This window comes from Taeniopygia guttata, chromosome 25 (assembly GCF_048771995.1).
Source record: "Taeniopygia guttata chromosome 25, bTaeGut7.mat, whole genome shotgun sequence".
Classification (NCBI taxonomy): domain Eukaryota; kingdom Metazoa; phylum Chordata; class Aves; order Passeriformes; family Estrildidae; genus Taeniopygia; species Taeniopygia guttata.
Genome location: NC_133050.1, coordinates 7250947 through 7276942, shown reverse-complemented (window position 1 = coordinate 7276942; position 25996 = coordinate 7250947). Strand labels below are relative to the sequence as shown.

At 67.6% G+C, this 25996-nt stretch overlaps 4 protein-coding genes and 1 non-coding gene across 8 annotated transcripts; 4 read left to right on the top strand and 1 right to left on the bottom strand.

Moving 5' to 3' along the window:
- Positions 1–21: 21 nt before the first annotated feature.
- LOC115498449 (mothers against decapentaplegic homolog 4-like) lies at positions 22–5838 on the top strand. Its single transcript, XM_072918406.1, has 10 exons — positions 22–117; positions 1063–1299; positions 1971–2145; positions 2233–2253; positions 2804–2932; positions 3006–3044; positions 3119–3302; positions 4412–4580; positions 5218–5356; positions 5425–5838. The coding sequence occupies exons 2-10, from the start codon at positions 1075–1077 to the stop codon at positions 5622–5624; spliced, it is 1281 nt and encodes a 426-aa protein (XP_072774507.1). The 5' UTR covers positions 22–117; positions 1063–1074; the 3' UTR covers positions 5625–5838.
- Positions 5839–6115: 277 nt separating this feature from the next.
- SNAPIN (SNAP associated protein) lies at positions 6116–7163 on the top strand (the record flags this gene model as incomplete). Its single annotated transcript, NM_001245315.1, is given in 4 exon segments — positions 6116–6230; positions 6582–6628; positions 6705–6823; positions 6917–7163. Coding segments are annotated over 4 exon segments (363 nt in total). The 5' UTR covers positions 6116–6123.
- A 237-nt stretch (positions 7164–7400) lies between these two features.
- On the bottom strand, positions 7401–11739 carry ILF2 (interleukin enhancer binding factor 2). 2 transcript variants are annotated; one of them, XM_072918407.1, is made up of 14 exons: positions 11632–11738; positions 11176–11217; positions 11014–11056; positions 10346–10450; positions 10131–10208; positions 9886–9988; positions 9728–9793; positions 9526–9642; positions 9362–9440; positions 8658–8745; positions 8506–8567; positions 8230–8344; positions 8047–8137; positions 7401–7704 (listed from the first exon to the last, which is right to left on the bottom strand). In XM_072918407.1, the coding sequence occupies exons 1-14, from the start codon at positions 11634–11636 to the stop codon at positions 7544–7546; spliced, it is 1155 nt and encodes a 384-aa protein (XP_072774508.1). In that variant the 5' UTR covers positions 11637–11738; the 3' UTR covers positions 7401–7543. The 2 variants fall into 2 exon arrangements, with proteins under 2 accessions (XP_072774508.1, XP_072774509.1); XM_072918408.1 differs by lacking the exon at positions 10346–10450 and having other exon boundaries at positions 11632–11739.
- A 183-nt stretch (positions 11740–11922) lies between these two features.
- TRNAM-CAU (transfer RNA methionine (anticodon CAU)) lies at positions 11923–11994 on the top strand. Its single transcript has one exon. It is a non-coding gene; the product is annotated as a tRNA-Met (tRNA).
- Positions 11995–12710: 716 nt separating this feature from the next.
- On the top strand, positions 12711–25965 carry NPR1 (natriuretic peptide receptor 1). Of its 3 annotated transcripts, XM_030291198.4 has the most exons (21): positions 12713–13492; positions 16033–16232; positions 16903–17016; positions 17185–17320; positions 17539–17630; positions 17716–17851; positions 17929–18013; positions 18087–18207; positions 18717–18791; positions 18952–19029; positions 19147–19251; positions 19698–19769; positions 20111–20270; positions 21005–21160; positions 21913–22081; positions 22650–22796; positions 22887–23079; positions 23618–23792; positions 24921–25019; positions 25187–25278; positions 25686–25965. In XM_030291198.4, the coding sequence occupies exons 1-21, from the start codon at positions 12754–12756 to the stop codon at positions 25746–25748; spliced, it is 3207 nt and encodes a 1068-aa protein (XP_030147058.4). In that variant the 5' UTR covers positions 12713–12753; the 3' UTR covers positions 25749–25965. The 3 variants fall into 3 exon arrangements, with proteins under 3 accessions (XP_072774506.1, XP_072774505.1, XP_030147058.4); XM_072918405.1 differs by lacking the exons at positions 24921–25019; positions 25187–25278; positions 25686–25965 and having other exon boundaries at positions 12711–13492; positions 21103–21160; positions 23618–23785; XM_072918404.1 differs by lacking the exons at positions 24921–25019; positions 25187–25278; positions 25686–25965 and having other exon boundaries at positions 12711–13492; positions 21010–21160; positions 23618–23785.
- Positions 25966–25996: the final 31 nt, after the last annotated feature.

Below are 25996 nucleotides of genomic sequence, written 5' to 3'. Positions count from 1 at the left end.
GGCAGGACAGGGGGGCTCAGGGCAGGGCAGGGGGTCAGGGCACGGCAGCAGCACCGTGAGCTGCAGGGGATGCGGCGGGAGCCGGGCCGCGAGTGACGGCAGCCGGGGGCGGTGGAGGTGAGTAAAGCCTGACCCATCATCCGTGCCCTGTGTCCCCTCCTTGGGGCCTGTCACCCCTCGAAGCCCCTGCGCCGTCCTGGTCACCTTCCCGTGCCCCGTGCTGTGCCAGGAGCATCCCTGTGGGACAGGGACCAGCCGGGGGTTCTCCTGGCAGGGGAGGATGGAGCCGGGTCCCCTCTTCCACTGCCTTTATCCCCGAAACACGGGGCAGGGGATGGGCAGGGAGCAGGGAATGCTGGCATTGAGGCAGCAGCCGGGATGAGATCCTCGGGATGAACCCCAGAGCCTGGCGGGGGGCTCCATGGGGTCCCTGCAGCATCCCTGGAAGTGTCCCCATACCGAGGTGGCATCTTGGAGGAGCTCGGCACAGGGGGACACGCGGGGAGGGCTGGCAGGACACCCAGGCTCCCTCGCAGTCCCAGATAAGGAGCAGAGGCCGGTGGTTTGTTGTGTCTGCTCCATCCCAAGGATTTTCCAAAGCTCTGGAGCGCTGCATGCCGGCTCTGGCGTGAGCAGGGGCTGGCAGGGAGGCAGGAAAGGGAGAAGCCGGGGAGGGAGCGGGGTTAAGGAGCGGCGCCAGGCTGGGCTCTGTTTAGTCTGGCCGCGGCGGCGGCAGCGGAGCCGCTCTGTCCCGGTGGCACCGGGCACGGACACAGCCCCGCTCCTGCCAGGCGCTGGGGACACCGCTGTCCCCCGGCCTGATGCCAGGGTGCCACCATCCAGCTCTGGCTCTGCTGCCGTGGGGCGCTGGGGACACCCCGAGTGTGTCCTGTCACCTCAGCCCTTCCCCGAGCTGGGGACAAGCTCCGGGGCTCAGCTCCTGCGATCAGCCGGGGAGCACCGAACCCGGGCTCGGGGTGCCAGATGGCTTTGTCACCTGGAGAGTGGCGGCTCGGTGTGCCCTGCGGCAGGTGACGGGCGGGGACACGCCGTGCCTTGCAGGGCCGCAGCGCCATGTCCCTGGGCAGTGAGAGCGGCCCCGGCATCGTGCACAGCCTGCTGTGCCACCGGCAGGGAGGGGACAGCGAGGCCTTCGCCCGCCGCGCCATCCAGAGCCTGCTCAGGAAGCTGAAGGAGAAGAGGGACGAGCTGGACGCGCTGGTGGTCGCTGTCACCTCCGGAGGGGCGCAGCCAGGACAGTGTGTCACCGTGCAGCGCACCCTGGACGGGCGGCTCCAGGTACCCCGGGACCCCCGGGCTGGGAGGGGACACAAGTGACCCCCGCTGTAACCCCACCGCAAGTTTGGGGGTCCCGGGTGCCCCAGGAGCCCCTCGCAGGCTGTGGGAGGGGACACAAGTGACACCCGCTGTAACCCCACCGCAAGTTTGGGGGTCCCGGGTGCCCCAGGAGCCCCTCGCAGGCTGTGGGAGGGGACACAGGTGACACCCGCTGTAACCCCACCCCAAGTTTGGGGGTCCCGGGGTGCCCCAGGAGCCCCTCGCAGGCTGTGGGAGGGGACACAAGTGACACCCGCTGTAACCCCACCCCAAGTTTGGGGGTCCCGGGTGCTGGGGTGCCCCAGGAGCCCCTCGGCAGGCTGTGGGAGGGGACACAGGTGACACCCCAAGTTTGGGGGTCCCGGGTGCTGGGGAGCCCCAGGAGCCCCTCAGGCGGAGCGGGCGGCGGGCTGCCCCGGCCGCATCCCCTCGGTGTGTGCCCTGCCCGGTGAGTCAGTGTCTGGCGGCCCCGCCGGGGGGATCGGGCCGGGGGAGTTCGTTCTGTCTGCAGACCCCGGCCCGGTGCCAGCCCCGCGCTGGGGGCTGGGGGGGGATCCCGGGGCTGTCACCCTGGGGAGGGGGTGACAGCATTCCCCCGCATTCCCCTGTGTGTGTGTGTCCCCTCCCCGCAGGTGGCCGGCAGGAAGGGGTTCCCGCACGTCATCTACGCGCGGCTCTGGCGCTGGCCCGACCTGCACAAGAACGAGCTGAAACCCGCCGCCTTCTGCCAGTTCGCCTTCGACCTCAAGTGCGACAGCGTCTGTGTCAACCCCTACCACTACGAGCGCGTGGGGACCCCCGACAGCGGTGAGCCGCGACCCCCGCGCGGGCGGATCGCCAAGGTGGGGTGGGGGGTCACCGGCACCCCTAATCCCGCCCCCTCCTCTCCTGCAGGTCTGAGCATCCCGAGCACAGGTGAGACCCCGGCCCGGGGCCGGCGGGGAGCCCCCCCGAGCCAGCCCAGCCCCCCGCAGCGGCTCCCCGAGCCCCCCATGGTCTCCGGTGTGTGTCCCCCGCCCTCCCCAGCGCCCCCCCCGCGCCCGGTGAAGGAGGAGTTTGTCCATGACTGTGTGCAGATGGAGCTGCCGGCCCGTCGGGAGCCGGGGCCCGAGCCCCCCGCCCGGCCCCACCCAGCGCTGCCCCCCCGGCGGCCCCCTGAGCCCCCCGGCGTGCCCCGGCCCTACCCTGCGCTCCCCATGGCGCCCCGAGGTGAGACCCCCCCCCTAGCCCTGACCCTGCCAGGGTTTGGGGCATCACCCTGAGCCCCCCACCCCGCAATGACCCCCCGTTCCCATATTCCCCCACAGCGACCCCCCAGGACCCCCTGCTTCCACTGGCCCACCCCGAAGGCCCCCCGCAGAACGAGTACCCCAAACCACCCCACCACAGTGAGTATGGGGGTACCCCACTGCCCCCCGACCCCCCTGGGGGGACCCTCCTTATGTCCCCCCGTGTCCCCCTGCAGGTTCACCGCTGAGCTGGAGCAGTGCCACCGTCTACACCCCGACTTTGGGGGGGTCTCAGCCCACCCCCCCACAACATCCCAGCAGCCAGAGCCACCCCCAGCCCCCCCAGCACCACCCCAACCACTGCTGTAGGTTTGGGGCGCACTGAGCGAGGGCTGAGGGGGGTCTTCAGGGTGCTGACCCCCTCTCTGCCCCTCCCAGGGCCCCCCGTGCTCCAGCCCCCCGTGTCCACCCACCCCGGTGAGTGCCCCCCACCCTCCTTAGCACCCGTGGGTGCCGTGACCCCCCTACAACTCCCCCGTGCCGCCCTCCAGGCCCGGAATTCTGGTGCTCCATCGCCTACTTCGAGCAGGACGTGCAGGTGGGGGAGATCTTCAAGGTGCCCTCCAGCTGCCCCACCGTGGTGGTGGACGGCTACGTGGACCCCTCGGGGGGCGCCCGCTTCTGCCTGGGGCAGCTCTCCAACGTGCAGCGCTGCGCGGCCAGCGAGAGGGCACGGTGGGTCGGGGGCACGGGGGGCACGGTGGCACGGGGGGCATGGGGGTCAGGGGGCATGGAGGATGTAGGGGGCATGGGGGGCACGGTGGGTCAGGGGGCATGGGAGGTCAGGGGGGCACAGGGAGTATGGAGGGCATGGGGGATGTAGGGGGCATGGGGGGCACAGTGGATCAGGGGGCATGGGGGATGTAGGGGGCATGGGGAACACAAGGGATTAGGGGGCATGGGGAGCTCGGTGGGTCAGGGGACATGGGGGGCATGGGGGGCACGGGGGGTACGGAGGGCACAGGGGGTACAGAGGGCATGGGGGATGTAGGGGGCATGGGGAACACGAGGGATTGGGGGGCATGGGTGGCACAGTGGGTCAGGGGACACGGGGGCATGGGGGGCTCGGTGGGTCACGGGGCATGGGGGGCATAGGGGACACGGTGGGTCAGGGGACATGGGGGGCATAGGGGGCACAGGGGGTACGAAGGGTGTGGAGGGGATGGGGGGCAAGGAGGGTCATTGAGCATGGGGGGCACAGGGGGCACGATGGGTCAGGGGGCATGGGGGACATGGGGAACACGAGGGATTGGGGCACGGGGGCCTCGGTGGGTCAGAGGGCATGAGGGGCACAGGGGAGGGTTGGGAACAGTGGGGCAGGGGGCACAGGGCTGTGGGGGTGAAGGATGGGGGGCAGAAGGGGGATAATCAGGGCGGGGGGTTTGGGGGATAAACAGGGGAGAACGGGGATATGGGGGGATAGGGCAGGAGAAAAGGGGGAAATGGGGAAAAGAGGGGGGCAGGAGGGAGAATTAGGGCAGAAAGAGGGGGGATAACGGGGAGGGGTAAGCGAGGAACAGGAGGGGATAACCTGGGCAAAGAGGGAGAGGCTGGGGCCGGCCCGGGCAGGCAGAACGGGGACTGTGGGGGGCTGTGGGTGCTGTGGGGGGCTGTGGGTGCTGTGGCTGCTGTGGGTGCTGTGGGGGGCTGCGGGGGGCTGGGGGGGGCTGTGGGGGGCTGTGGGTGCTGTGGGGGGCTGTGGGGGGCTGTGGGGGGCTGTGGGTGCTGTGGGTGCTCTGGGGGGCTGCGGGGGGCTGGGGGTCGGTGCTGAGGCCCTGGGCCAGGCTGCACATCGGCAAGGGCGTGCAGCTGGAGCGGCGAGGAGAGGGGGACGTGTGGATGCGCTGCCGCAGCGACCACGCCGTGTTCGTGCAGAGCTTCTACCTGGACAGGGAGGCGGGCAGAGCCCCCGGGGACGCCGTGCACAAGGTGTACCCCGGGGCACACATCAAGGTGGGCTCCCCACGAGGGCTGGGGGCGGTTCTGGGCATGGGTTTTAGGAGTGGCAGGAACCCCAGGGATGGAGGGACCCCGATGTGCATGCGGAGGGGGAGCCCAGGGTACCCCCAGCCCTGCTCAGGGATCCCCCCAGGAGGGCTGGGGGGAGTTCTGGACCCGGATTTTAGGGGGCTCTGGGCAGTGGAAGGAACCCAGAGATGTAGGGACCCCCATGGGCATGCTGAGGTGGGACCCCCACCCCAAAGCCACTCTGCTCAGGGGTCTCCAGGAGGGCTGGGGGGAGTTCTGGACCCGGATTTTAGGGGGTTCTGGGCAGTGAATGGACCCCAGGGATTGAGGGACCCCCATGGGCTCACTGAGGTGGGCCCTGAGGTACCCCCAGCCCTGCTGAGGGATCCCCCCAGGAGGGGTGGGGGCAGTTCTGGGCCTGGATTTTAGGAGTGGCAGGAACCCAGAGATGGAGGGACCCCCATGGGCACTCTGAGGGGGCCCCTGGCATACCCCCACCCCTGCTCAGGGGTCCCCAGGAGGGCTGGGGACACTTTTAGGGCATTCTGGGCAGTGAAGGACCCCAGAGGCTCTCCCCAAAGCCCAAAGCCGCCCTGCTCAGGGTGCCCCCGTGTCCCCCCAGGTGTTTGACCTGCGGCAGTGCCACCGGCAGATGCAGCAGCAGGCGGCCACTGCCCAGGCTGCGGCCACTGCCCAGGCGGCCGCGGTGGCCGGCAGCATCCCCGGGCCGGGCTCGGTGGGCGGCATCGCCCCGGCCATCGGTGAGTGAGTGACCACAGACCCCCGTGGTGCCCACCCCACCCCGGAGTGACCCCCGTGTGCCCCCCAGGGCTGTCGGTGGCCGCGGGGCTCGGCGTGGACGACCTGCGGCGCCTGTGCCTCGTTAGGCTGAGCTTCGTCAAGGGCTGGGGGCCCGACTACCCCCGCGCCAGCATCACCTGCACGCCCTGCTGGATCGAGGTGCACCTGCACCGTGCCCTGCAGCTGCTGGACCACGTCCTGCACGCCCTGCCCGACGCCCACGCCTGACTCCTGGGAGGAGCAGCCAAAAAAACAAAACAAAAAAAAAGAGGGAAAAAAAGGAAAAAAAAAAAAAAAGCAGCGAAATGACCAAAAATGTGTTGGTTTAACGGTTATTTAATGGGTGGATGTTTGTGGCCTGGGTGTGGTGCAGCCCTCAACGCTGATTTTCACCTCCTGCTTTAACTTTTGTATGAAAATAAACCAAAAAAATATTTTAAAAGCTGAAATATCGAGGTGAAAGGACCACCTCCATGTTGTTGTAATAGATGGGGTTGGAATCTATGGCCTGGGTGTGCCAGCAGCGCCTTTGACGGCCGCTCAGCAGCGCAGCTGTGCCGCCAGATGCGCCTCCAGATGCGTTTCCAGATGTGCGTCCAGCTGCGCCCTCGCACCGTCCCTTGGGACTACATTTCCCAGCAGCCCCCGCGGCGCGCACCGGAAGCGGCCTCGCCCCCTCCCCGCGGACTCGGTTTCCCAGCAGCCCCCGCGGCGGCCGCGGGCCAAGATGGCGGCGGGGAGCGGCCCCGGGGCGCGGGAGCTCTTTGCTGAGGGGCTCCTGCAGTTCCTGCGGCCCGCGGTGCGGCAGCTCGACCGCCACGTCCACAGCGTCAGGTCCGGGCACCGGCAGCGGGGCGGGACGGGCCGGGGCGCGGCGGGCCGGGCTGCGAGGCTGAGGGGCAGGTGGAGCAGGGGAGGGCAGGTTTGTGGGGCGGTGGGGGTACGTGAGGGTGAGTTTGGGGGATGAAGGGCTTTGGGGTACGTGAGGGCGAGTTTTGGGGATGAAGGGCTTTGGGGATGAAGGGCTTTGGGGATACGTGAGGGCGAGTTTTGGGGATGAAAAGCTTTGGGGTACGTGAGGTGGGCAGTTCTTTGGGTTGGTGGCTGGGGCGTGCTGGGCTCCGTATCGGGGACACAGAGCTGGATTTGGGGTGTGGATCCAGGTTTTTCCTGTCGTTCCCACAGGGAGAGCCAGGTGGAGCTGCGGGAGCACATCGACAGCCTGGCCACAGGTGAGCCAAAGCCGGGGGGTCCCCCCTGTCCCCCTCAGCGCGGGGGCACCGGGGGCTCACCCAAACCCCTCCCCAGAGCTTTGCCGCATCAACGAGGACCAGAAAGTGGCGCTGGACCTCGACCCCTACGTGAAGAAGCTGCTGAACGCCCGGCGCCGCGTGGTGCTGGTCAACAACATCCTGCAGAACGCCCAGGTGAGGGGGCACGGGGGGTCTGGGGGTCCCAGAGCCCCCCGAGGGGGTCCCAGAGCCCCCCCAGGCGCTGACAGGCGATTTCTGCCGTGCCAGGAGCGGCTGCGGAGGCTGAACCACAGCGTGGCCAAGGAGACGGTGCGGAGGAGAGCCATGCTGGAGGCCGGCGGCTACCAGGGCAAGTGACCAGCCAGGGGAGCAGGTGACAGCAGGGGAGCAGCAATCCCTGTCTATCCCAGCTCAGGAATTGAGGGGGTGTCCCCCATCCCCTGCAGCTGAGGGACCCGGGACGCTCCGAGCCGCGCTCCCGGATTTGTGGGCGCTGGAATAAAAGTGACCGAGAGTCCGTGGTGCTCCCACGTCCCTGAGGGGCCTTGGGGACAACAGAGCCAGGCAGGTGCTGCCAGGGGGGTCTGGGCAGCTCCAGGTTGGATTTGGACACCCCCAGGTGGGATTTGGGCTGCCCCAAGTGGGGTCTGGGCAGCCCCAAGTGGCTCCTTCAAGCCTTGGATCCTTCTCCTGCTGCTCCACCTGCCTCACCCCCATCTGTCCCACACGGACCTGAGCAAGCAGGACACGCTGGAAAGGGGGGACACTTTAATGTGCAACGTACAAAACGGGGACAAGGGACAGACGGGGACACGGCAGGTGGCCGAGGAGGGGCCCTGAGCCCCAGGTGTCCCTCGGCCGGTGTCCCCTCACCTGCTGCGGGCAGCGCAGGTGTCACTCCTGCGTCTCCATGCTCTCCTCCTCCTCGCCCGCCGCCGGCTCTTCCTGGTTCTCCTCCTCCTCCTCCCCTTCCTTCTTCTCCGGAGGTTTCTCGTACGCCTTCTCCGACGGCGTCACGATCACCCCGTCCCACGTGGACATCTCGGAGGCCAGGTCTGCCCCGAGAGGTGACGCTGGGCACCCCTCGGGGACCCCGGCCCCGAACCCACCCGGGCACGCCCGGCCCCACTCACAGCTCGGGGACCCCGGCCCCAAACCCACCCGGGCACGCCTGGCCCCACTCACAGCTCGGGGACCCCAGCCCCGAACCCACCCGGGCACGCCCCGGCCCCACTCACAGCTCGGGGACCCCAGCCCCGAACCCACCCGGGCACGCCCCGGCCCCACTCACAGCTCGGGGACCCCAGCCCCGAACCCACCCAGGCACGCCCCGGCCCCACTCACAGCTCGGGGACCCCATCCCTGTCCCCACCCGGGCACGCCCCGGCCTCACTCACAGCTGGCGTCACCCTCCTGTCCCAGGATCTTCCGGTACCCTCCGTGGGAGAGGATGCGCACGAGGGTCTGGGCGGTGTAGCACACCATGTCCTGGGGACGGGGACAGGTCAGCGTGGGGACAGTGACCCCCCTGAGCCCCCTGCGCTCCGGGGACCCCTCCTCATCCTCATCCTCATCCTCACCTGCTGCTCCAGCGTCATCACCGTGTGCACGCGGAAGTTGCCGCTCTCGCACGGATCCGTGATGCCGACGGAGCCGGGCAGGAAGAGCCCGGCCGCCAGGATCTGGAGGCAGCGCCTGCACGGCACATTCCGGGTTAAAAACCGGATCCTTGCAGCAAAAACAGCACCAGGAAATCCCAGCTGGATGGGCTGGGTTTGTCTCCCAGTCAGCCCCTGAGATCCCAGGGGTTCTGTTGGGGAAACAGTGGGAATTTCTGTGAGGAAGCCATGTAGGACCTGTAGGCGATGTTGAGGGCCAGGGGCTGCCGGGTGGGATTGTTCATCACGGCGTAGTGGCCCTGCAGAGGAGAGGAGCGGGAATTAGGGCAGGAAAAACAGGAATCCCAACTCCCGCCGGGATCGGGAGCGGCACCGCTCGGTGACCCCACCAGCAGATCCAGGATCCAGGGCGTGAGCGGCTCGAAGCCGGGGAAGCGAATCCGCAGGTCCTTGAGCAGCCGGATCAGGACCTTCACCCTGGAGCAGAGGCAGGAGGAGGCTCAGTCCCACAGAGACTGCTCTCTGTGTTCTTGGGAGTGGGAATTTGGAGCCAGGAGCAGGATTTGGATTCAGAATGGGGATTTGGATCCAGAATGAGAATCTGGACCCAGAACGAGGATGTGGATCCAGAATTATTATTAGATCCAGAATGGGGATTTGGATCCAGAATGGGGATTTGGATCCAGTATGAGAATTTGGATCTGGATCCAGAATGAGAATTTGTATTCAGAACAAGGATCTGGACCCAGAGTGGGGATTTAGATCTAATATGAGGATTTGGATCCAGAATGAGAATCTGGATCCAGAATGAAAATTTGGATTCAGAACAAGGACCTGGACCCAGAATGGGGATTTAGATCTAATATGAGGATTGGGATCCAGAATGAGAATCTGGATCCAGAATGAGAATTTGGACCCAGAACAAGGATCTGGACCCAGAATGGTGATTTAGATCCAGAATGAGGATCTGGATCCAGAATGAGAATTTGGACCCAGAACAAGGATCTGGACCCAGAATGGTGATTTAGATCCAGAACAAGGACCTGGACCCAGAACAAGGACCTGGACCCAGCCCTGGCTCCGCCGCACTCACGTGGACTGCGAGGCGTTCTCCTCGAACCACCGCGCGTGCCGGATGGCGGCCAGGGCGCTCTGCAGCACCTTGATGTCCACTGCAAGAAGCAGAAATTCCCGTTTTTCCCAGGCGGCGCCGGGCGCGGCGGCGGCTGCGGGCGGGGGGCGCGGCCGGGCGCTCACGGTGCAGCTCCGGGTCCAGCTTGCGCAGGTTGGGCGGCACCGTGGTGATCAGGATCTTCACCGTGGCGTCGGCCGAGCTGATCTCGAAGCCGGTCTCGTTGGTCAGCATGGTCAGGACTGCAGGAAGAGCGGGAATTGCGCGGGGAAGCGCCGGGAATCTCCGCGGATCTCCGGCCCTCGCCGCTCCGGAGCGCGGCCTCACCTTCACTGGGGTCCTGCGCCCGCAGGCTCTCCACCACCTTGTTCCCCAAGGCTGCCACGGCCTCCACTGGGAAAACAGAGATGGAAAAGGAGCAGGAGAAGGGTCGGAGCGAGGCTCGGTGCCAAGGGCCGCCGCGATCCCGCCCGGGGGGCACTCACGGGTGGGCAGGATCTTCAGGATCACCACCAGATCCGCCACGTTGTGCCCCGTCGTCATCGTGCCCTTCTTGTAGGAGCCCACCTGGCGAACCTCCTCGATTTGCTGGCGGGAAAAACAACCCAAAACCCCGGGAATTCAACCCGCACGCCGCGTTTGGCGGGTCAGCGCTGAGGAGCTCCTCCCGTTTGCCAGTGCCACCACTGTGAACCTCACTCAGCATCTCCCACGGAGCCTCTGCACTCACCACCTCAAAGGTGCCCGGTGCCACGATCAAATTGTCGATGACGTTGTTGATCTTGGTCACCAGGGACAGGATGGAAGCCTGGGAAGGAACAGAATTATCCAGGAATCCGTATTATTCTCCACAACACTCCTCCAAAGTGCTTATTCCAGAGAACTAACTAATTCTCAAGCCACTCGTGATTCCCCGAGGCGCTGGGGGGATTTTGGGCACGGCACCTGCTCGGCAGCGGTGGGAGCCAGGTCCTGGTTCCTCTTGAGCAGGGCCTCGCTGAAGGCCGACTCGTCCGCCGCGGGCTTGACGCGGGGAAAAGCCATCTCGCACTGGAACGGGACACAATTCCCAGCGGGATCGCATCCCCCCTGCTCCTGACAGCCTCCAGCAGCTGCACAGGCGGCCAGCAGAGGGTTTTATGAGGTTTATTAAAGGATTTATTAAATTAACCCATTAATCCCCTGTTGTCTGCAGCCACGGAGTCACCCGTGCAGAGGGCAGAAACTCGGAATTTGGGAAGAGGGGATTTCCTCCTGGGAAAGGGGGGAAACAGGTAGGTGAAGCCCTGAGGGGAGTGGCAGGTATGGGAATCACCCTGAGGGTGGGGGGAACCTCACTCCAACCTGCTGCAATCCCAAAAACCCCAATCCTGGAGCGATTTGTGCCATTATTCCTCGACTGGGTCCCGTTATCCCATTTCCAACGGGAGAAAAATCCTCCAGTGTGGGTTTTTCACTGAACCACCAGCGTTTTTAGGGGATTTAGGGAATTCACTCAGTTCAGCCACATCACGAGAACCCAACCCCCGCAAATCAGGGCTGGGGAGGATGGTTAAACCGGGAAAAGTCACGGAAAATTCCCGGGAATCGCCCGCGGGGCGGGGGTTACTCACGACATAGAAGTCGAAGGGGATGTGGGGCACAAAGGGCCGGAACCTACAGGGCAGAGAAAACCCCAATTCGCTCCCTGCGGCCCCACACCCCCTCCCGCCCCGTCACGACACGGTCCTGTCGCGACATGCGGGCCCCGGAGCGGCACCGGGCCCGGGACTCGCCTGGAGCCGAAGCGGCCGCCGCGGCCGCGGCCTCGATCGCCCCTGCGGGGAGAGAACGGGAGCGGCGCTGACGGGGGCTGCGACCCCCGCCCCACCGCGGCCCTCCCGGTGCCTCCCGGTGTTCCCCGCTCCCTCCCGGTGTTCCCCGCTCCCTCCCGGTGTTCCCCGGTCCCATCCCGGTCCCACTCAGGGTCCCCCCCGCCGCTTTCGGTGCGGGTCTCCCCACCGCCGGGATCCCCCCCCGCCTGTTCGCCACGCTCCCGGTCCCTTCCTATTCCCCCACCCCGCTCCCGGTCTCTCCCGGTCCCGCCGCTCCCGGTCTCCCCCCGGTGCCGGTCCCCCCACGGTCCCCGCGGTCTCCCCCGCTCCCGGTTTTCCCTCCACTTCCCCCGTTCCTGCCCCAGTCCCGGAGCCCCGCCGGTGGCTCCCGGTGCCGGTACCGGTCCCGGTCCCCACCTCATGTCGCCGTCGCCGCCGCCGCCGCTCCCGACAATGAAGCGCCGCTCGCAGACCCCGCAGCAACCCGCCCGCTCATTGGCCGCCGCTCTCCCACGGCCCGCCCCTCACGGCCGCTCCGCCAACAGCCATTGGTGGAGCGCCGCGTCAATCAGAGCGGGAAGTGGCCAATGGCGGCGCGCGCCGGGCGGCCGCTGGAGGGGGCGCGGAGCCCATGAATGGAGCGCGCGCGGTTCATGAATGGCGCGCGCGCCGCCGGGATAAGGCGCGCGGGAGCGCGGGAAGCGCGGCAGCAGAGTGGCGCAGCGGGAGCGTGCTGGGCCCATAACCCAGAGGTCGATGGATCGAAACCATCCTCTGCTAGCGATCCTTTTTTCCTTCCTCCCACTCCACTCCGCGCGAGGTTTGCTTCGCTCATTAACGTTTTTTTTATTTGCAGCGTTGATTCCTTAACGCTCCCTAAAGCTTTGCCCAGGCTCGAGCCGGCAGCGGCAGCGTGGGGTTACCGCTGTCACGGGTGTCACCCCACCCGCGCCCCCGGGAGCTGCGGGCGCGCCGCGGCCGGACCGCTGCGCACCTCCCCCTGTCTGTGTGTCCCACCCGCGCGTGTCCCCCGAGCGCTGCCACTGTCCCCGGCAGCCGCGCAGCCCCCGGGTGGCACCTCCGTGGGGCTGCCGTGACCCCTCCGTGGGGCAGAACCTCCCACGGAGGTGTGGGGCCAGAAGTTCCCGAGCCCCCCCTGGGTCCCCCAGGGCTGCGCGAAGGCTCCGGGGCTGCGTGGGGTCCGTGGGTCGGGATGTCCCCCGCTCCCTAATGAGTTTCTCCGGTCTCAGCGCCCCACGCGTGACCGGGTCAGCAGCGGCACGTGGGTGGCGGCGGCGGCCGGGACCCAAGGCACGGAGGGGACAGACCCCGTCCCGCCGCCCCACGGGTGGGAGCGTCCCCAGCCACCAGCGGGCGGCCCCGTCCGCCGCCCATCCCGGCTGGAATGGCGTGGGGGGAACGGGCAGGAAGGAGTTAAGCGCGGTGTGGATGATAACGGCCCTTTGTGTCACCAGTGGGGGGGGCGAGCAAGGGCTCAGCCCCGGCGCGGGGGGGGAAGGCACTCTCCGTCCGTGGGCGATGCCGGCGGTGCTGGCCCCGCTGCTGGCCCCGCTGCTGGCCCCGCTGCTGGCCCCGCTGCTGGCCCTGCTCCCGGCCCTGCTCCCGGCCCTGCTCCCGGCCGCGGGGACGGCCCCGGCCCCGCTGACCCTCGCCGTGGTGCTGCCCCAGCGCAACCTCACCTACCCGTGGGCTTGGCCGCGCGTGGGACCCGCCGTGCGCTTGGCCGCGGCCGCCGTGAATTCCCGGCGGGATCTGCTGCCCGGCTTCACCCTGGGCTGGGTGTTCGGCGACAGCGAGGACCGCCACGGGGTCTGCTCGGAAATGGCCGCGCCGCTGGTGGCCGTGGACCTGCGGCTCGCCCATCACCCCGCGGCGTTTCTGGGGCCGGGCTGCGTGTACTCGGCGGCGCCGGTGGCGCGGTTCACCAGCCACTGGCAGCTGCCGCTGGTCACGGCGGGGGCCGAAGCGCACGGCTTCGACGACAAGAGCGAGGAGTTCGGCTTGACCACCCGCGCCGGCCCCAGCCACCGCAAACTGGGTGAACTGGGCGTGCAGCTGCACCGGCGCTTCAACTGGACGCGGCGGGCGCTGCTGGTCTACTGGGACGAGCGGGTGGACGACCGGCCCTACTACTTCGCCGCCGAGGGTTTGTACGTCCAACTGCCCACCCTGCGCAACCTCACGGTCATGGACGTGGTGTTCCGCCACGGCGGCAACTTCTCCTTCATCATCCAGGAGATCAAGGCCAAGGGGCGCAGTGAGTGCGGGACGGGGCCAGCGCGGCGGGGGGACGGCGACAGGGCGGTGCACGGCCCCACATGGGTGTCCCCAGCCCCACACGGGAGTGCCAGACCCACACGGGTGTGCACACCCTACACGGGTGTGCCAGCCCCACACGGGAGTGCCCAGCCCCACATGGGTGTGCCCAGCCCCACACGGGAGTGCCCAGCCCCACACGGGAGTGCCCAGCCCCACGCCGGTGCCCGCGGGTGTGCCAGGCTCGGCACGCCTGTGCAGGGGTGTTCATGGCCATACATGGCCGTGCGCAGCTGTACCGGGGTGCCACGGGCGCTCCGGCCGTGCCCGGCTGTGCCGGTTTCACGCGGAGGCCGGACCGGCGGGCACGGCTCTGCGGGGCGTTGGCAGCCGTGCCCGGCTGTGTGCGGCTTCGCGCGGCGATTCCGTGGTTGTTCACGGCCGTGCCGAGGAGTTCGGGGCCGGACAGGGCCGTGCAGAGCTTCGCACGGGGTTTTGTGGGTGTCCACGGCTGTTCATGGTTATTAATGGTTGTTCATGGTTGTACAGGGTTGTACAGGGTTGTTCACGGCTGTACACGGCTGTTCATGGTTGTTCATGGCTGTTCATGGTTGTACATATTTGTTCGTGGTTGTTCACGGTTGTTCATGCTTGTTCACGGTTGTTCATGGTTGTTCATGCCTGTCCATGGCTGTTCATGGTTGGACATATTTGTTCATGGCTGTTCATGCCTGTACACGGCTGTTTATGGTCGTTTATGGCTGTTCATGGCTGTTCACGGTTGTTCGTGGTTGTTCGTGGTTGTTTGTGGTTGTTCATGCCTGTTCATGCCTGTGCACCGCTGTTCATGGCTGTTCACAGTTGCTCATGGTTGTTCATGGTTGTTGATGGTTGTTCATGGCTGGGTACACTTGTTCACAGCTGTTCACGGTTGTTCACGGTTGTTCATGCCTGTCCATGGCTGTTCACGGTTGTACATGGTTGTTCATGCCTGTACACCGCTGTTCATGGCTGTTCACGGCTGTTCACGGCTGTTCACGGTTGTTCAGGGCTGTTCATGGTTGTACACGGCTGTTCATGGCTGTTCATGGTTGTACACGGCTGTTCATGGCTGTTCATGGTTATCACAGCTGCACACACATGTCCCCCACGCTGCCCCTGCCCCACGCTCACGCCTGGACCCCTCCCCAGTCCGTGTCCCACCGGGGTCTCCGGGCGTTGTCACCTGTCCCGGTATCCCGGGCTGGCCCTGTCCCGGTGCCCCGGGCTGTTTCTGTCCCGGTATCCCGGGCTGGCTCTGTCCCGGTATCCCGGGCGTTGTCACCTGTCCCGGTATCCCGGGCTGGCCCTGTCCCGGTGCCCCGGGCTGTTTCTGTCCCGGTATCCCGGGCTGGCCCTGTCCCGTTATCCCGGGCTGGCTCTGTCCCGGTGCCCCGGGCTGGCTCTGTCCCGGTGCCCCGGGCTGTTTCTGTCCCGGTATCCCGGGCTGGCTCTGTCCCAGTGCCCCGGGCTGTTTCTGTCCCTGTATCCCGGGCTGGCTCTGTCCCGGTATCCCGGGCTGGCCCTGTCCCGGTGCCCCGGTCCGGCTCTGTCCCGGTGCCCCGGTCCGGCTCTGTCCCGGTATCCCGGTCCGGTACCGGGAGCCCCGGGGGCTCAGCTCGGGGGTGCCTCGGGGCCCCGGGGGTGTCAGGGCTGGCGGGGCCGTGGCGGGGCCCGGTGGCAGTCCCGGGTCACGGTGTCGCCGGGAATCCACCCGGGCCGCGGGGAGGAGGAAACGGAGTCGGGAAAACAGGAAACCTCAGCCTGGCGCCGGGGGCAGCGCCGGGCAGGGCACGGGCGGGCGGGGGGCGGCAGCGGGGCCGGGACCCCCGCCCGGGGCACCGCCACCGAGCCCGGGTCAGCAACGGCCGGGGACCCCCGCGATGTGGGGCTGGGGTCCCCAGGGGTCCCCAGGGGTGTTGGGGGTCTCGGGGCCATGTCACCCCAGGGACCCCCAGGATGTGGGGCTGGGGTCCTCCAGGGGTGTTGGGGGTCTCAGGGCCATGTCACCCCAGGGACCCCCGGGATGTGGGGCTGGGGTCCCCAGGGGTATTGGGGGTCACCAGCCCGTGTCACTCAGCAACCAGGGACCCCCGGGATGTGGGGCTGGGGTCTCCAGGGGTCACCAGCCCATGTCACTCAGTAACCAGGGACCCCCGGGATGTGGGGCTGGGGTCCCCAGGGGTCACCAGCCCATGTCACAGAATGACCAGGGACCCCCAGGATGTGGGGCTGGGGTCCCCAGGGGTCTCCCCAGGGGTGTTGGGGGTCACCAACCCGTGTCACTCAGTAACCAGCGACCCCCGGGATGTGGGGCTGGGGTCCCCAGGGGTCACCAGCCCATGTCACCCAATGACCAGGGACCCCCGGGATGTGGGGCTGGGGTCTCCCAGGGTCTCCCAGGTGTATTGGGGGTCTCAGGGCCGTGTCACCCCGGGACCCCCGGGCGCGGGGCCGGCCGGCTCTGGGGGTCCCTCCCGCTCCATGGCCGTGTGCCCCCAGTCGTGTACGTGTGCTGCGCCCCGGACACGCTGCGGGAGCTGATGCTGCAGGCGGAGCGCGAGGGGCTGACGGGCGGCGACTTCGCCTTCTTCTACATCGACACCTTCGGTGCCAGCCTGCAGGGACAGCGCTTCCCCGAGCCCCGGCGGCCCTGGCACCGCGGAGACACGCACGATGCCCGCGCCCGCCGCGCCTTCCAGGTGAGGGCAGGGCACCGGACAGGCCCGGGTGGGCACGGGACAGGCCCAGGTGGGCACGGGACATGCCCAGGTGGGGACAGATGGGCCCAGGTGGGGATGGGGACACGCCCAGGTGGGCACAGATGGCCCCAGGTGGGCACAGATGGGCCCAGGTGGGCACAGATGGGCCCAGGTGGGGATGGGGACACGCCCAGGTGGGCACAGATGGGCCCAAGGCAGGCAGAGATGGGCCCAGGCAGGCACAGGGACACAGCCAGGTGGGCACAGATGGGCCCAGGTGGGCACAGATCGGCCCAGGTGGGCACAGGGACAGGCCCAGGTGGGCACAGATAGGCCCAGGTGGGGACAGAACACGTCCAGGTGGGCACAGATGGGCCCAGGTGGGCACGGGACACGCCCAGGTGGGCACGGGACATGTCCAGGTGGGCACGGGGACACGCCCGGGTGGGCACAGATGGCCCCAGGTGAGGATGGGGACATGTCCAAGTGGGCACAGATGGCCCCAGGTGGGGATGGGGACACACCCAGGTGGGCAGAGATGGCCCCAGGTGGGCACAGATGGCCCCAAGTGGGCACAGGGACACACCCAGGCGGGCACAGGGACCCGCCCAGGCGGGCACAGCACCCCCGGTGGGTCCGTGCAGCCCCTCCAGCCCTGTGCCCGTGCCAGGCCGTCACCATCATCACCTACAAGGAGCCCGAGAACCCCGAGTACCGGCCCTTCCTGCAGCGGCTCAAGGAGGAGGCGCGGGACCACTTCAACTTCTCCGTGCAGGACGGACTGGTGGGACAGCGCCGGAGCGGGGGACAGCGGGCAGGGGACACCTGGGGACAGGGAGGGCGCAGGGTGGGGCTGGGGGAGCCGGGCTGGAGCTGGGCACCACGGGGAAAACGGGGATGGAGCGGGGACCCGCAGCCGTGTCCTGTCCCCGAGCTGTCCCCCTGTCCCCAGATGAATTTCATCGCCGCCGCCTTCCACGACGGGGTCCTGCTCTACGCCCACGCCCTGAACGAGACCCTGGAGCGCGGCGGCTCCGTCAGCGACGCCTCGGCCATCACCCGCCAGATGTGGAACCGAACCTTCTACGGTGAGCCCCGGGCCCCTGTCCCCTCCCTGTCCCCTCCCTGTCCCCTCCGTGTCCCCTCCGTGTCCCCTCCGTGTCCCCTCCCCGTCCCCTCCCTGTCCCCTCCCTGTCCCCTCCCTGTCCCCAGCCCCGTCCCCCTCCCAGCCCGGTGCCGCCCGCCACTCCCAGGGCGATATTTGGGGTCGGGACCCCCTCCCCAGCCCCCCACCCTCCCTCCCCAGGTGTCACCGGCTTCCTGAAGATCGACGAGCAGGGGGACCGCGAGAGCGACTATTCGCTGTGGGACATGGATCCCGAGCAGGGAAACTTCCAGGTCAGCCCGCTGTGGGGGCAGCCGGCCCGGGGGGGTTCGGGGGGCTTCTCCCCACTCATTCCTTGTCCCCCCCTCCATCCCAAAGATCGTGGCCAACTACAACGGCACCACCAAGAAGCTGCAGATGGTGCCGGGCCGAGAGATCCACTGGCCGGGGAACGCGGTCCCGTCCGATGTGCCGCCCTGCGGCTTCGGGGACAGCGAGTCCCAGTGCGGCAGAGGTGAGGGGGTGAGGGGGGACAGCCGCGGGACCCCCGCCCGCCCCCCCGGCCCTGAGCGCTCCCTGCTGTCCCCACAGCCTCGCTGTCCACGCTGGAGGTGCTGTCGCTCGTGGTCAGCCTGATCCTCGCGGCCATCACCGTCACCTCCTTCTTCATCTACAGGTGCGGGGCGGGCGGGGGGCGCGGGGGGCGGCGGGGGGCGCGGGCCGGGGTCTCAGCAGCCCCCCGGGCGCAGGAAGCTGCAGCTGGAGAAGGAGCTGGCGGCCGAGCTGTGGCGGGTGCGCTGGGAGGACCTGCAGATGAGCAGCCTGGAGAAACATCTGCGCAGCGCCGGCAGCAAGCTGACCCTGTCCCTGGTGGGCACCGGGGGCACCGGGGGCACCGGGGTGGGATCGCCCCGTGGCCCCTCGTGGGGATCAGACACGGGGGTCACGCTCGGGAAATGGGGGGACAGAGTTTGCCCCATATCCCTGCTCAGGGCCCGGGAACTGGGGTCACCCCACAGCCCCACTGAGGGACTGGGGATGGTGGGGATGGGGGTCACCCCACAGCTCAGGGACCAGGGATCGTGGGGACCGGGGTCACCCCACAGCCCCACTCGGGGCCCGGGACGGGAGGATTTGGGGTGCCGGGCTCACCCCACAGCCCCACTCGGAGCCCGGGACAGGAGGATTGGGGTGCCGGGCTCACCCCACAGCCCCACTCGGGGTCCGGGACGGGAGGATTTGGGGTGCCGGGCTCACCCCACAGCCCCACTCGGGGCCCGGGACGGGAGGATTTGGGGTGCCGGGCTCACCCCACAGCCCCACTCGGGGCCCGGACAGGAGGATTTGGGGTGCCGGGCTCACCCCACCCCCTCGCACAGAGGGGCTCCAACTACGGCTCGCTGCTGACCGCCGAGGGGCAGCTCCAGGTCTACGCCAAGACCGCCTACTACAAGGTGAGGGGCGGGGGGCAGGGGGACACCCACCCCCGTGTCCCCACCCCCGTGTCCCCCCGTGTCCCACCGTGTCCCACCGTGTCCCACCGTGTCTCCCCGTGTCCCCACCGTGTCCCCCCGTGTCCCCACCGTGTCCCCCCCGTGTCCCCCCGTGTCCCAGGGGAACCTGGTGGCCGTGAAGCACGTGAACCGCAAACGCATCGAGCTGACGCGCAAGGTCCGCTTCGAGCTGAAACACGTACGTGGGTGGCCGTGGGTGGCCGTGGGTGGCCCCGGGGGTGGCCCCGGGGGTGGCCCCGGGTGGCCCCGGGGGGGGACACGGCGGGACCCGGCCCAGCGCCGCTGTCCCCGGTAGATGCGGGACGTGCAGAACGAGCACCTGACGCGGTTCGTGGGCGCCTGCACCGACCCGCCCAACATCTGCATCCTGACCGAGTACTGCCCGCGCGGGAGCCTGCAGGTACGGCCGGGCCCGGGGGAACGGCACCGGCACCGGCACCGGCACCGGGACCCTCCCGGGGAGAACCGGCACCGGGACCGGGACCGGCACCGGGACCCTCCCGGGGAGAACCGGCACCGGCACCGGGACCCTCCCGGGGAGAACCGGCACCGGGACCGGGACCGGCACCGGGACCCTCCCGGGGCGAACCGGCACCAGCACCGGCACCGGGACCCTCCTGGGGCTGCTTCGGGACCGGGATTCTCCCGGGTCTGCTCCGGGACCTTCCTGGGGCTGCTCTGGGACCCTCCCGGGGCTGTATCGGGACCCTCCCGGGGCTGTACCGGCACCGGGACCCTCCCGGGGATGTACCGGGACCGGGACCCTCCCGGGGCTGTGCCGGGACTCTCCCGGGGCTGTACCGGGACCGGGACCCTCCCGTGCCGCCCCTGACCGCGTGTCCCCAGGACATCCTGGAGAACGAGAGCATCACGCTGGACTGGATGTTCCGCTACTCCCTCACCCACGACATCGTCAAGGTACCGGGGACGGTCCCGGGGATCCCCCATCCCACAGGAATCCTGCATCCCACGGGAATCCCCACAGGGATCCCCCATCCCACAGGAATTCCATATCCCACAGGAATCCCATATCCCACAGGAATCACAGGAATCCCATATCCCACAGGGATTCCCATCCCACAGGGATCCCCCATCCCACAGGGATTCCCATTCCACAGGGGTCCCATACCTCAGAGCTCTCCCCCACCCCACAGACCCCCCCATACCCCACAGACCCCCCGTACCCCACAGACTCCTCGTACCCCACAGCCCTCCCCACCCCACATCCCCCCGTCTCACGGCTCTCCCCGTGCCCCCAGGGGATGCAGTTCCTGCACAGTGGGGTCATCGTGTCCCACGGGAACCTCAAGTCCTCCAACTGCGTGGTGGACTCGCGCTTCGTGCTCAAGATCACCGACTACGGGCTGGAGAGTTTCCGCGCGGCGCCGGCCGGCGACGACAGCCACGCGCTCTTCGCCAGTGAGGCCCCAAAGCGCCCCCCAAGTGCCCCCAAGTGACCCCCAAGTGTCCCCCGAGAGTCCCCTAAATGTCCTCCAAGCGTCCCCTGGCCTGCCCCCCAAGCATCCCCTGGCCTGCCCCCAAAGTGTCCCCGAGCATCCCCCGAGAGTCCCCTAAATGTCCCCCAAGTGTCCCCTGGCCTGCCCCCCAAAGTGTCCCCCAAGAGTCCCCTAAATGTCCTCCAAGCATCCCCCAAGTGCCCCCCAAGTGCCCCCAAAGTGTCCCCGAGCATCCCCCAAGAGTCCCCCAAGTGTTCTCCAAGAGTCCCCCAAGTGCCACCCAAGCATCCCCCAGGTGCCCCCAAGTGTCCCCAAGCGCCCCCCAAGCACCCCCCAAGTGCCCCACAGCTCCCCCCAAGTGCCCCCAAAGTGTCCCCTGGCATGCCCCCCAAGTGTCCCCCAAGTGCCCACCAAGCGTCACCGAAGTGCCCCCCACACCCCCAAAGTGCCCTCAAGTGCCTCCAAGAGCCCCCCAGGTGCCCCCAAGCACCCCCCAAGTGCCCCCAGCTCCCCCCAAGCACCCCCCAAGCACCCCTGAAGTGTCCCTCAAACATCCCCCAAGTGCCCCCCAAGTGCCCCCAAGTCTCCCACAAGTGCCCCCAGGTGCCCCCCAGCTCCCCCCAAGCTCCCCCCAAGTGCCCCCCAGCTCCCCCAGCTCCCCCCGGCCCCCCGGCCTGACCCTTGGCGGTGCCGCAGAGAAGCTGTGGACGGCGCCGGAGCTGCTGCGCATGGAGGAGCCGCCGGCGCGGGGGACGCAGAAGGGCGACGTCTACAGCTTCGGCATCATCCTGCAGGAGATCGCCCTGCGCAGCGGCGTCTTCTACGTGGAGGGGATGGACCTCAGCCCCAAAGGTCAGCGCGGAGCTCCGGGGGGTGGCCGGGCCGGCGCTGGGGCCTGGAGGTGTGGGTGGGTGGGTGGAACCATCGGTGGGGTCTTGGGTGATCCATTGATCCGTTCTTGGGTGTGTTGGTGGGTGGTGGGAACCCAACCCAGAACTGATGGGTTCCTGGAGCTTCTGATGGGTTCTTGGACCCACTGATGGGTTGTTGGACTCACCAATAGATGGTTGGACCCGTTGATGGGTTCTTGGACCTGCTGATGAGTTCCTGGACTGGCCAATGGGTGTTTGGACTCATGGATGTGGTTTTGGACCCACTGATGGGTTCCTGGACCAGGTGATGGGTTCTTGGACCTGTTGATGAGTTCTTGGACCCACTGATGGGTTGTTGGACTCGTCAATGGATGGTTGGACCTGTTGATGGGTTCTTGGACCAGGTGATGAGTTCCTGGACTGGCCAATGGGTGTTTGGACCCATGGATGGGGTTTTTGACCAGGTGATGGGTTCTGGGACCTGTTGATGAGTTCTTGGACCCACTGATGGGTTGTTGGACTCGTCAATGATGGTTGGACCAGGTGATGAGTTCTTGGACTGGCCAACGGGTGTTTGGACTCATGGATGGGGTTTTGGTCCCATTGATGGGTTCTTGGACCTGCTGATGAGTTCCTGGACTGGCCAATGGGTGTTTGGACCCACGGATGGGTTCTGGACCCACTGGTGAGCCCCCGTGGGCGCCGCCCTCCGTGACGGGCCGTGACCCCCAGAGATCATCGAGCGGGTGAAGAGCGGGGAGCGGCCCAGCTTCCGGCCCTCGGCCAACGTGGGCTGCCACCTGGAGGAGCTGGGCCAGCTGATGCAGCACTGCTGGGCCGAGGACGTCCTGGAGCGCCCCGACTTCAACCAGATCAAGGTCCAGCTCCGCAAGTTCAACAGGTGCCACCGCGACCCCGACCGCGGGCCAGAGAGGGTCCCTGGGGGAGAGGTGGCCCCAGAGTGGGGCCCAGAGCGGGTGGTGACCCCAAAAAGGGTCCCCGGGTTGGGGGTGACAGCCAGAGAGGATCTTTGGGTGGGAGGTGACTCCCAGAAAGGATCTCCAGGTGAGTGGTGACCCCAGGGAGGGTCCTCAGTGGGAGGTGACCCCCAAAAAGGGTCTGTGGGTGGGAGGTGACCCCTGAAAAGGGTCTGTGGGTGGAAGGTGACCCCCAGAAAGGGTCTGTGGGTGGGAGGTGACCCCAGGGAGGGTCCCCAGGCAGGAGGTGACCCCCAAAAAGGGTCCATGGGTGGGAAGTGACCCCCAAAAAGGGTCTGTGGGCGGGAGGTGACCCCTGAAAAGGTGGGAGGTGACCCCAGACAGGGTCCGTGGGTGGGAGGTGACCCCTGAAAAGGGTCTGTGGGCGGGAGGTGACCCCTGAAAAGGTGGGAGGTGACCCCAGACAGGGTCTGTGGGTGGGAGGTGACCCCAGACAGGGTCCGTGGGCGGGAGGTGACCCCGTTCCCGCAGGGAGAGCAGCACCAACATCCTGGACAACCTCCTGTCCCGCATGGAGCAATACGCCAACAACCTGGAGGAGCTGGTGGAGGAGCGCACGCAGGCCTACCTGGAGGAGAAGCGCAAGGCCGAGGCTCTGCTCTACCAGATCCTGCCCCAGTGAGCGCCGGGAGGGGCCGGGAGGGCCCGGGAGGGGCCGGGGGGGGCCCGGGGGCCGCGCCCGCCCTGACCCGGCCCCGCTGTCCCCAGCTCGGTGGCGGAGCAGCTCAAGCGGGGCGAGACGGTGCAGGCGGAGGCGTTCGACAGCGTCACCATCTACTTCAGCGACATCGTGGGCTTCACGGCGCTGTCGGCCCAGAGCACCCCCATGCAGGTGGTGACGCTGCTCAACGACCTCTACACCTGCTTCGACGCCATCATCGACAACTTCGACGTCTACAAGGTGAGGGGGACAAGGGGCACACCTGGAGACACCTGGGGACAGGTCTGGGGACACCTGGGTGCACCTGGGCACACCTGGGTGCACCTGGGGACAGCTCAGAACACCTGGGCACACCTGGGCACACCTGGGTGCACCTGGAGACAGGTCTGGGGACACTTGGGCACACCTGGGGACACCTGGGCACACCTGGGGACAAGTCTGGGGACAGTCTGCTCTCCCAGGCCTGTCCCTTCAGAATTCTTGGCATTCCCGCTCTCTTGAGCTGAGGAATTCCCACTCTCCTGAGGTCTTTCCTTGCGGAATTCACACACTCCCGAGGCTTTTCCCTGTGGAATTGCCAACATTCCCGCTCTCCCAGGCCCGTCCCTTCAGAATTCCTGGCATTCCTGCTCTCCCGAGGCCTTTCCCTGCAGAATTCCTGCTCTCCTGAGCCCATCCCTTTGGGATCCCCATCATTCCCACTCTCCTGAGCTTTTCCCTTTGGGATCCCCATCATTCCCACTCTCCCGTGGAATCCCCGCCATTCCCGTGCCCGCAGGTGGAGACCATCGGTGACGCGTACATGGTGGTGTCGGGGCTGCCGGTGCGGAACGGGAAGCTGCACGCGCGGGAGGTGGCGCGGATGGCGCTGGCGCTGCTGGAGGCCGTGCGCTCCTTCCGCATCCGCCACCGGCCCCAGCAGCGGCTGGAGCTGCGCATCGGCGTGCACACCGGTGGGAACGGGATCGGGAACGGGATTGGGATTGGGAATGGGAACGGGAATGGGAATGGGGCTGCGCATCGGCGTGCACACCGGTGGGAACGGGAACGGGATTGGGAATGGGAATGGGAATGGGCATCGGCGTGCACACCGGTGGGAACGGGAACGGGGATGGGGATGGGAATGGGAATGGGAATGGGAATGGGGATGGGAACGGGAATGGGAACGGGAACGGGGATGGGGCTGCGCATCGGCGTGCACACCGGTGGGAACGGGGACGGGAACGGGATTGGGAACGGGAACGGGAATGGGAACGGGAACGGGGCTGCGCATCGGCGTGCACACCGGTGGGAGCGGGGATGGGAACGGGAATGGGAACGGGAACGGGGATGGGAATGGGAACAGGAACGGGAATGGGGCTGCGCATCGGCGTGCACACCGGTGGGAGCGGAATCGGGAACGGGGACGGGGATTGGGATTGGGAACGGGAATGGGAACAGAGCTGCGCATCGGCGTGCACACCGGTGGGAACGGGAACGGGATTGGGATTGGGAATGGGATCGGGAACAGGGATGGGAATGGGGCTGCGCATCGGTGTGCACACCGGTGGGAGCGGGAATGGGATCGGGAACGGGAACGGGAATGGGAACAGGCATCGGCGTGCTCACTGGTGGGAACGGGAATGGGAACGGGAATGGGGACGGGAATGGGGACAGGAATGGGATCGGGAACGGGCATCGGCGTGCACACCGGTGGGAACGGGATCGGGAACGGGGATGGGAATGGGAACGGGAACGGGAACGGGGATGGCATTGACGTACACACCAATGGGAACGGGACTGGGAACGGGACTGGGAACGGGAATGGGTATGGGGTCAGAGACAGGGACAGAGACGGATACAGGGACAGGGACACAGCCAGAGGTGACGGGGGCTGGACACACCCCGGGGTCCTGAGAGCAGACACCGGTGGGGTGGCCCAGGGGGACAGTGGCACTCTGGGGACACCGGTGGCACAGAGGTGGCACAGGGGGACAGTGGCACTCTGGGGGGGACACCGGTGGCACAGGGGTGGCACAGGGGGACAGTGGCACTCTGGGGACACCGGTGGCACAGTGGTGACAGGCAGGGGTGGCCCGCAGGCCCGGTGTGCGCCGGCGTGGTGGGGCTGAAGATGCCGCGGTACTGCCTGTTCGGGGACACCGTCAACACCGCCTCACGCATGGAGTCCAACGGAGAGGGTGAGCGGGGACAGCTGGGGACAGCTGGGGACAGCGAGGGGACAGCGAGGGGACAGCAAGGGAACACCTTGGGGACACTGAGGACAACCCAGGACACCCTGGGGACACCTTGGGGACACCCTGGGGACACCCCGGGAGTGCTCAGGGTGCCACCTCCCCCCCCCCAGCCCTGAAGATCCACATCTCGGGGGTCACCAAGGCCGTGCTGGAGGAATTTGGGGGCTTCGAGCTGGAGCTGCGGGGGGACGTGGAGATGAAGGTGAGTCCCGACCCCCAAAACTGCCCCGGACCCCCCCTAAAACTGCCCTGACCCCAAACTGCCTCAAACCCCCCCTAAAACTGCCCCAAACCACCCCAAAACTGCCTCAATACCCCCCCAAATCCCCCCAAACCCCCCAAACTGCCCCAAACCCCCCCAAACTTCTCCGACCCCAAACTGCCCCCACCCAAAACCACCCCAACCCCCCCAAACTGCCCCAAACCCCCCTAAAACAGCCCCAAACCCCCCTAAAACTGCCCCAAACCCCCCCAAAACTGCCCCAACCCCAAACTTCCCTGACCCCAACCCCCTCCCAAACTCCCCAACAACCCCAACCCCCCCCAGTGCCCCCCCAAAGGGGACTCCCCGCACCCCAAATTTGGGGTACCCCAAATTCCTCCCCACAGGGCAAGGGCAAGCTCAGGACCTACTGGCTGCTGGGGGAGCGCGGGGGCAGCACCCGGGGGTGACCCCAAAAAACGGGGGTGACCCCAAAAACCGCACCCGGGGGTGACCCCAAAACCCGCACCCGGGGGTGACCCCAAAACCCGCCCCGGAGCCCACGGGGCACCACGATCAGGGACCGGGGGCACCCCCGGAGCAGCTCCGGAGGGACCCCCGGGGCACCGGGAGGGGCGGGGGCGTTACCGGAGCTCCGGTTTTGCAATAAAAGTGCAGCGGACGCGCTCGGGGCTCTCCGTGCGCTGCGGGACCGGGG

Coding starts and splice junctions, on each gene's coding strand:
- NPR1 (XM_030291198.4), top strand. CDS start 12,754: ATGCCGGCGGTGCTGGCCCCGCTGCTGGCCCCGCTGCTGGCCCCGCTG. Junction 16,233..16,902: donor GCGCCCGCCGCGCCTTCCAG/GTGAGGGCAGGG, acceptor TGCCCGTGCCAG/GCCGTCACCATCATCACCTA. Junction 25,020..25,186: donor CATGGAGTCCAACGGAGAGG/GTGAGCGGGGAC, acceptor CCCCCCCCCCAG/CCCTGAAGATCCACATCTCG.
- ILF2 (XM_072918407.1), bottom strand. Junction 8,568..8,657: donor CCTGGATCCTGGATCTGCTG/GTGGGGTCACCG, acceptor TCTCCTCTGCAG/GGCCACTACGCCGTGATGAA. Junction 8,138..8,229: donor TGATGACGCTGGAGCAGCAG/GTGAGGATGAGG, acceptor CCCCGTCCCCAG/GACATGGTGTGCTACACCGC.
- LOC115498449 (XM_072918406.1), top strand. CDS start 1,075: ATGTCCCTGGGCAGTGAGAGCGGCCCCGGCATCGTGCACAGCCTGCTG. Junction 2,146..2,232: donor CGTGGGGACCCCCGACAGCG/GTGAGCCGCGAC, acceptor CCTCTCCTGCAG/GTCTGAGCATCCCGAGCACA. Junction 2,254..2,803: donor TCTGAGCATCCCGAGCACAG/GTGAGACCCCGG, acceptor GTCCCCCTGCAG/GTTCACCGCTGAGCTGGAGC.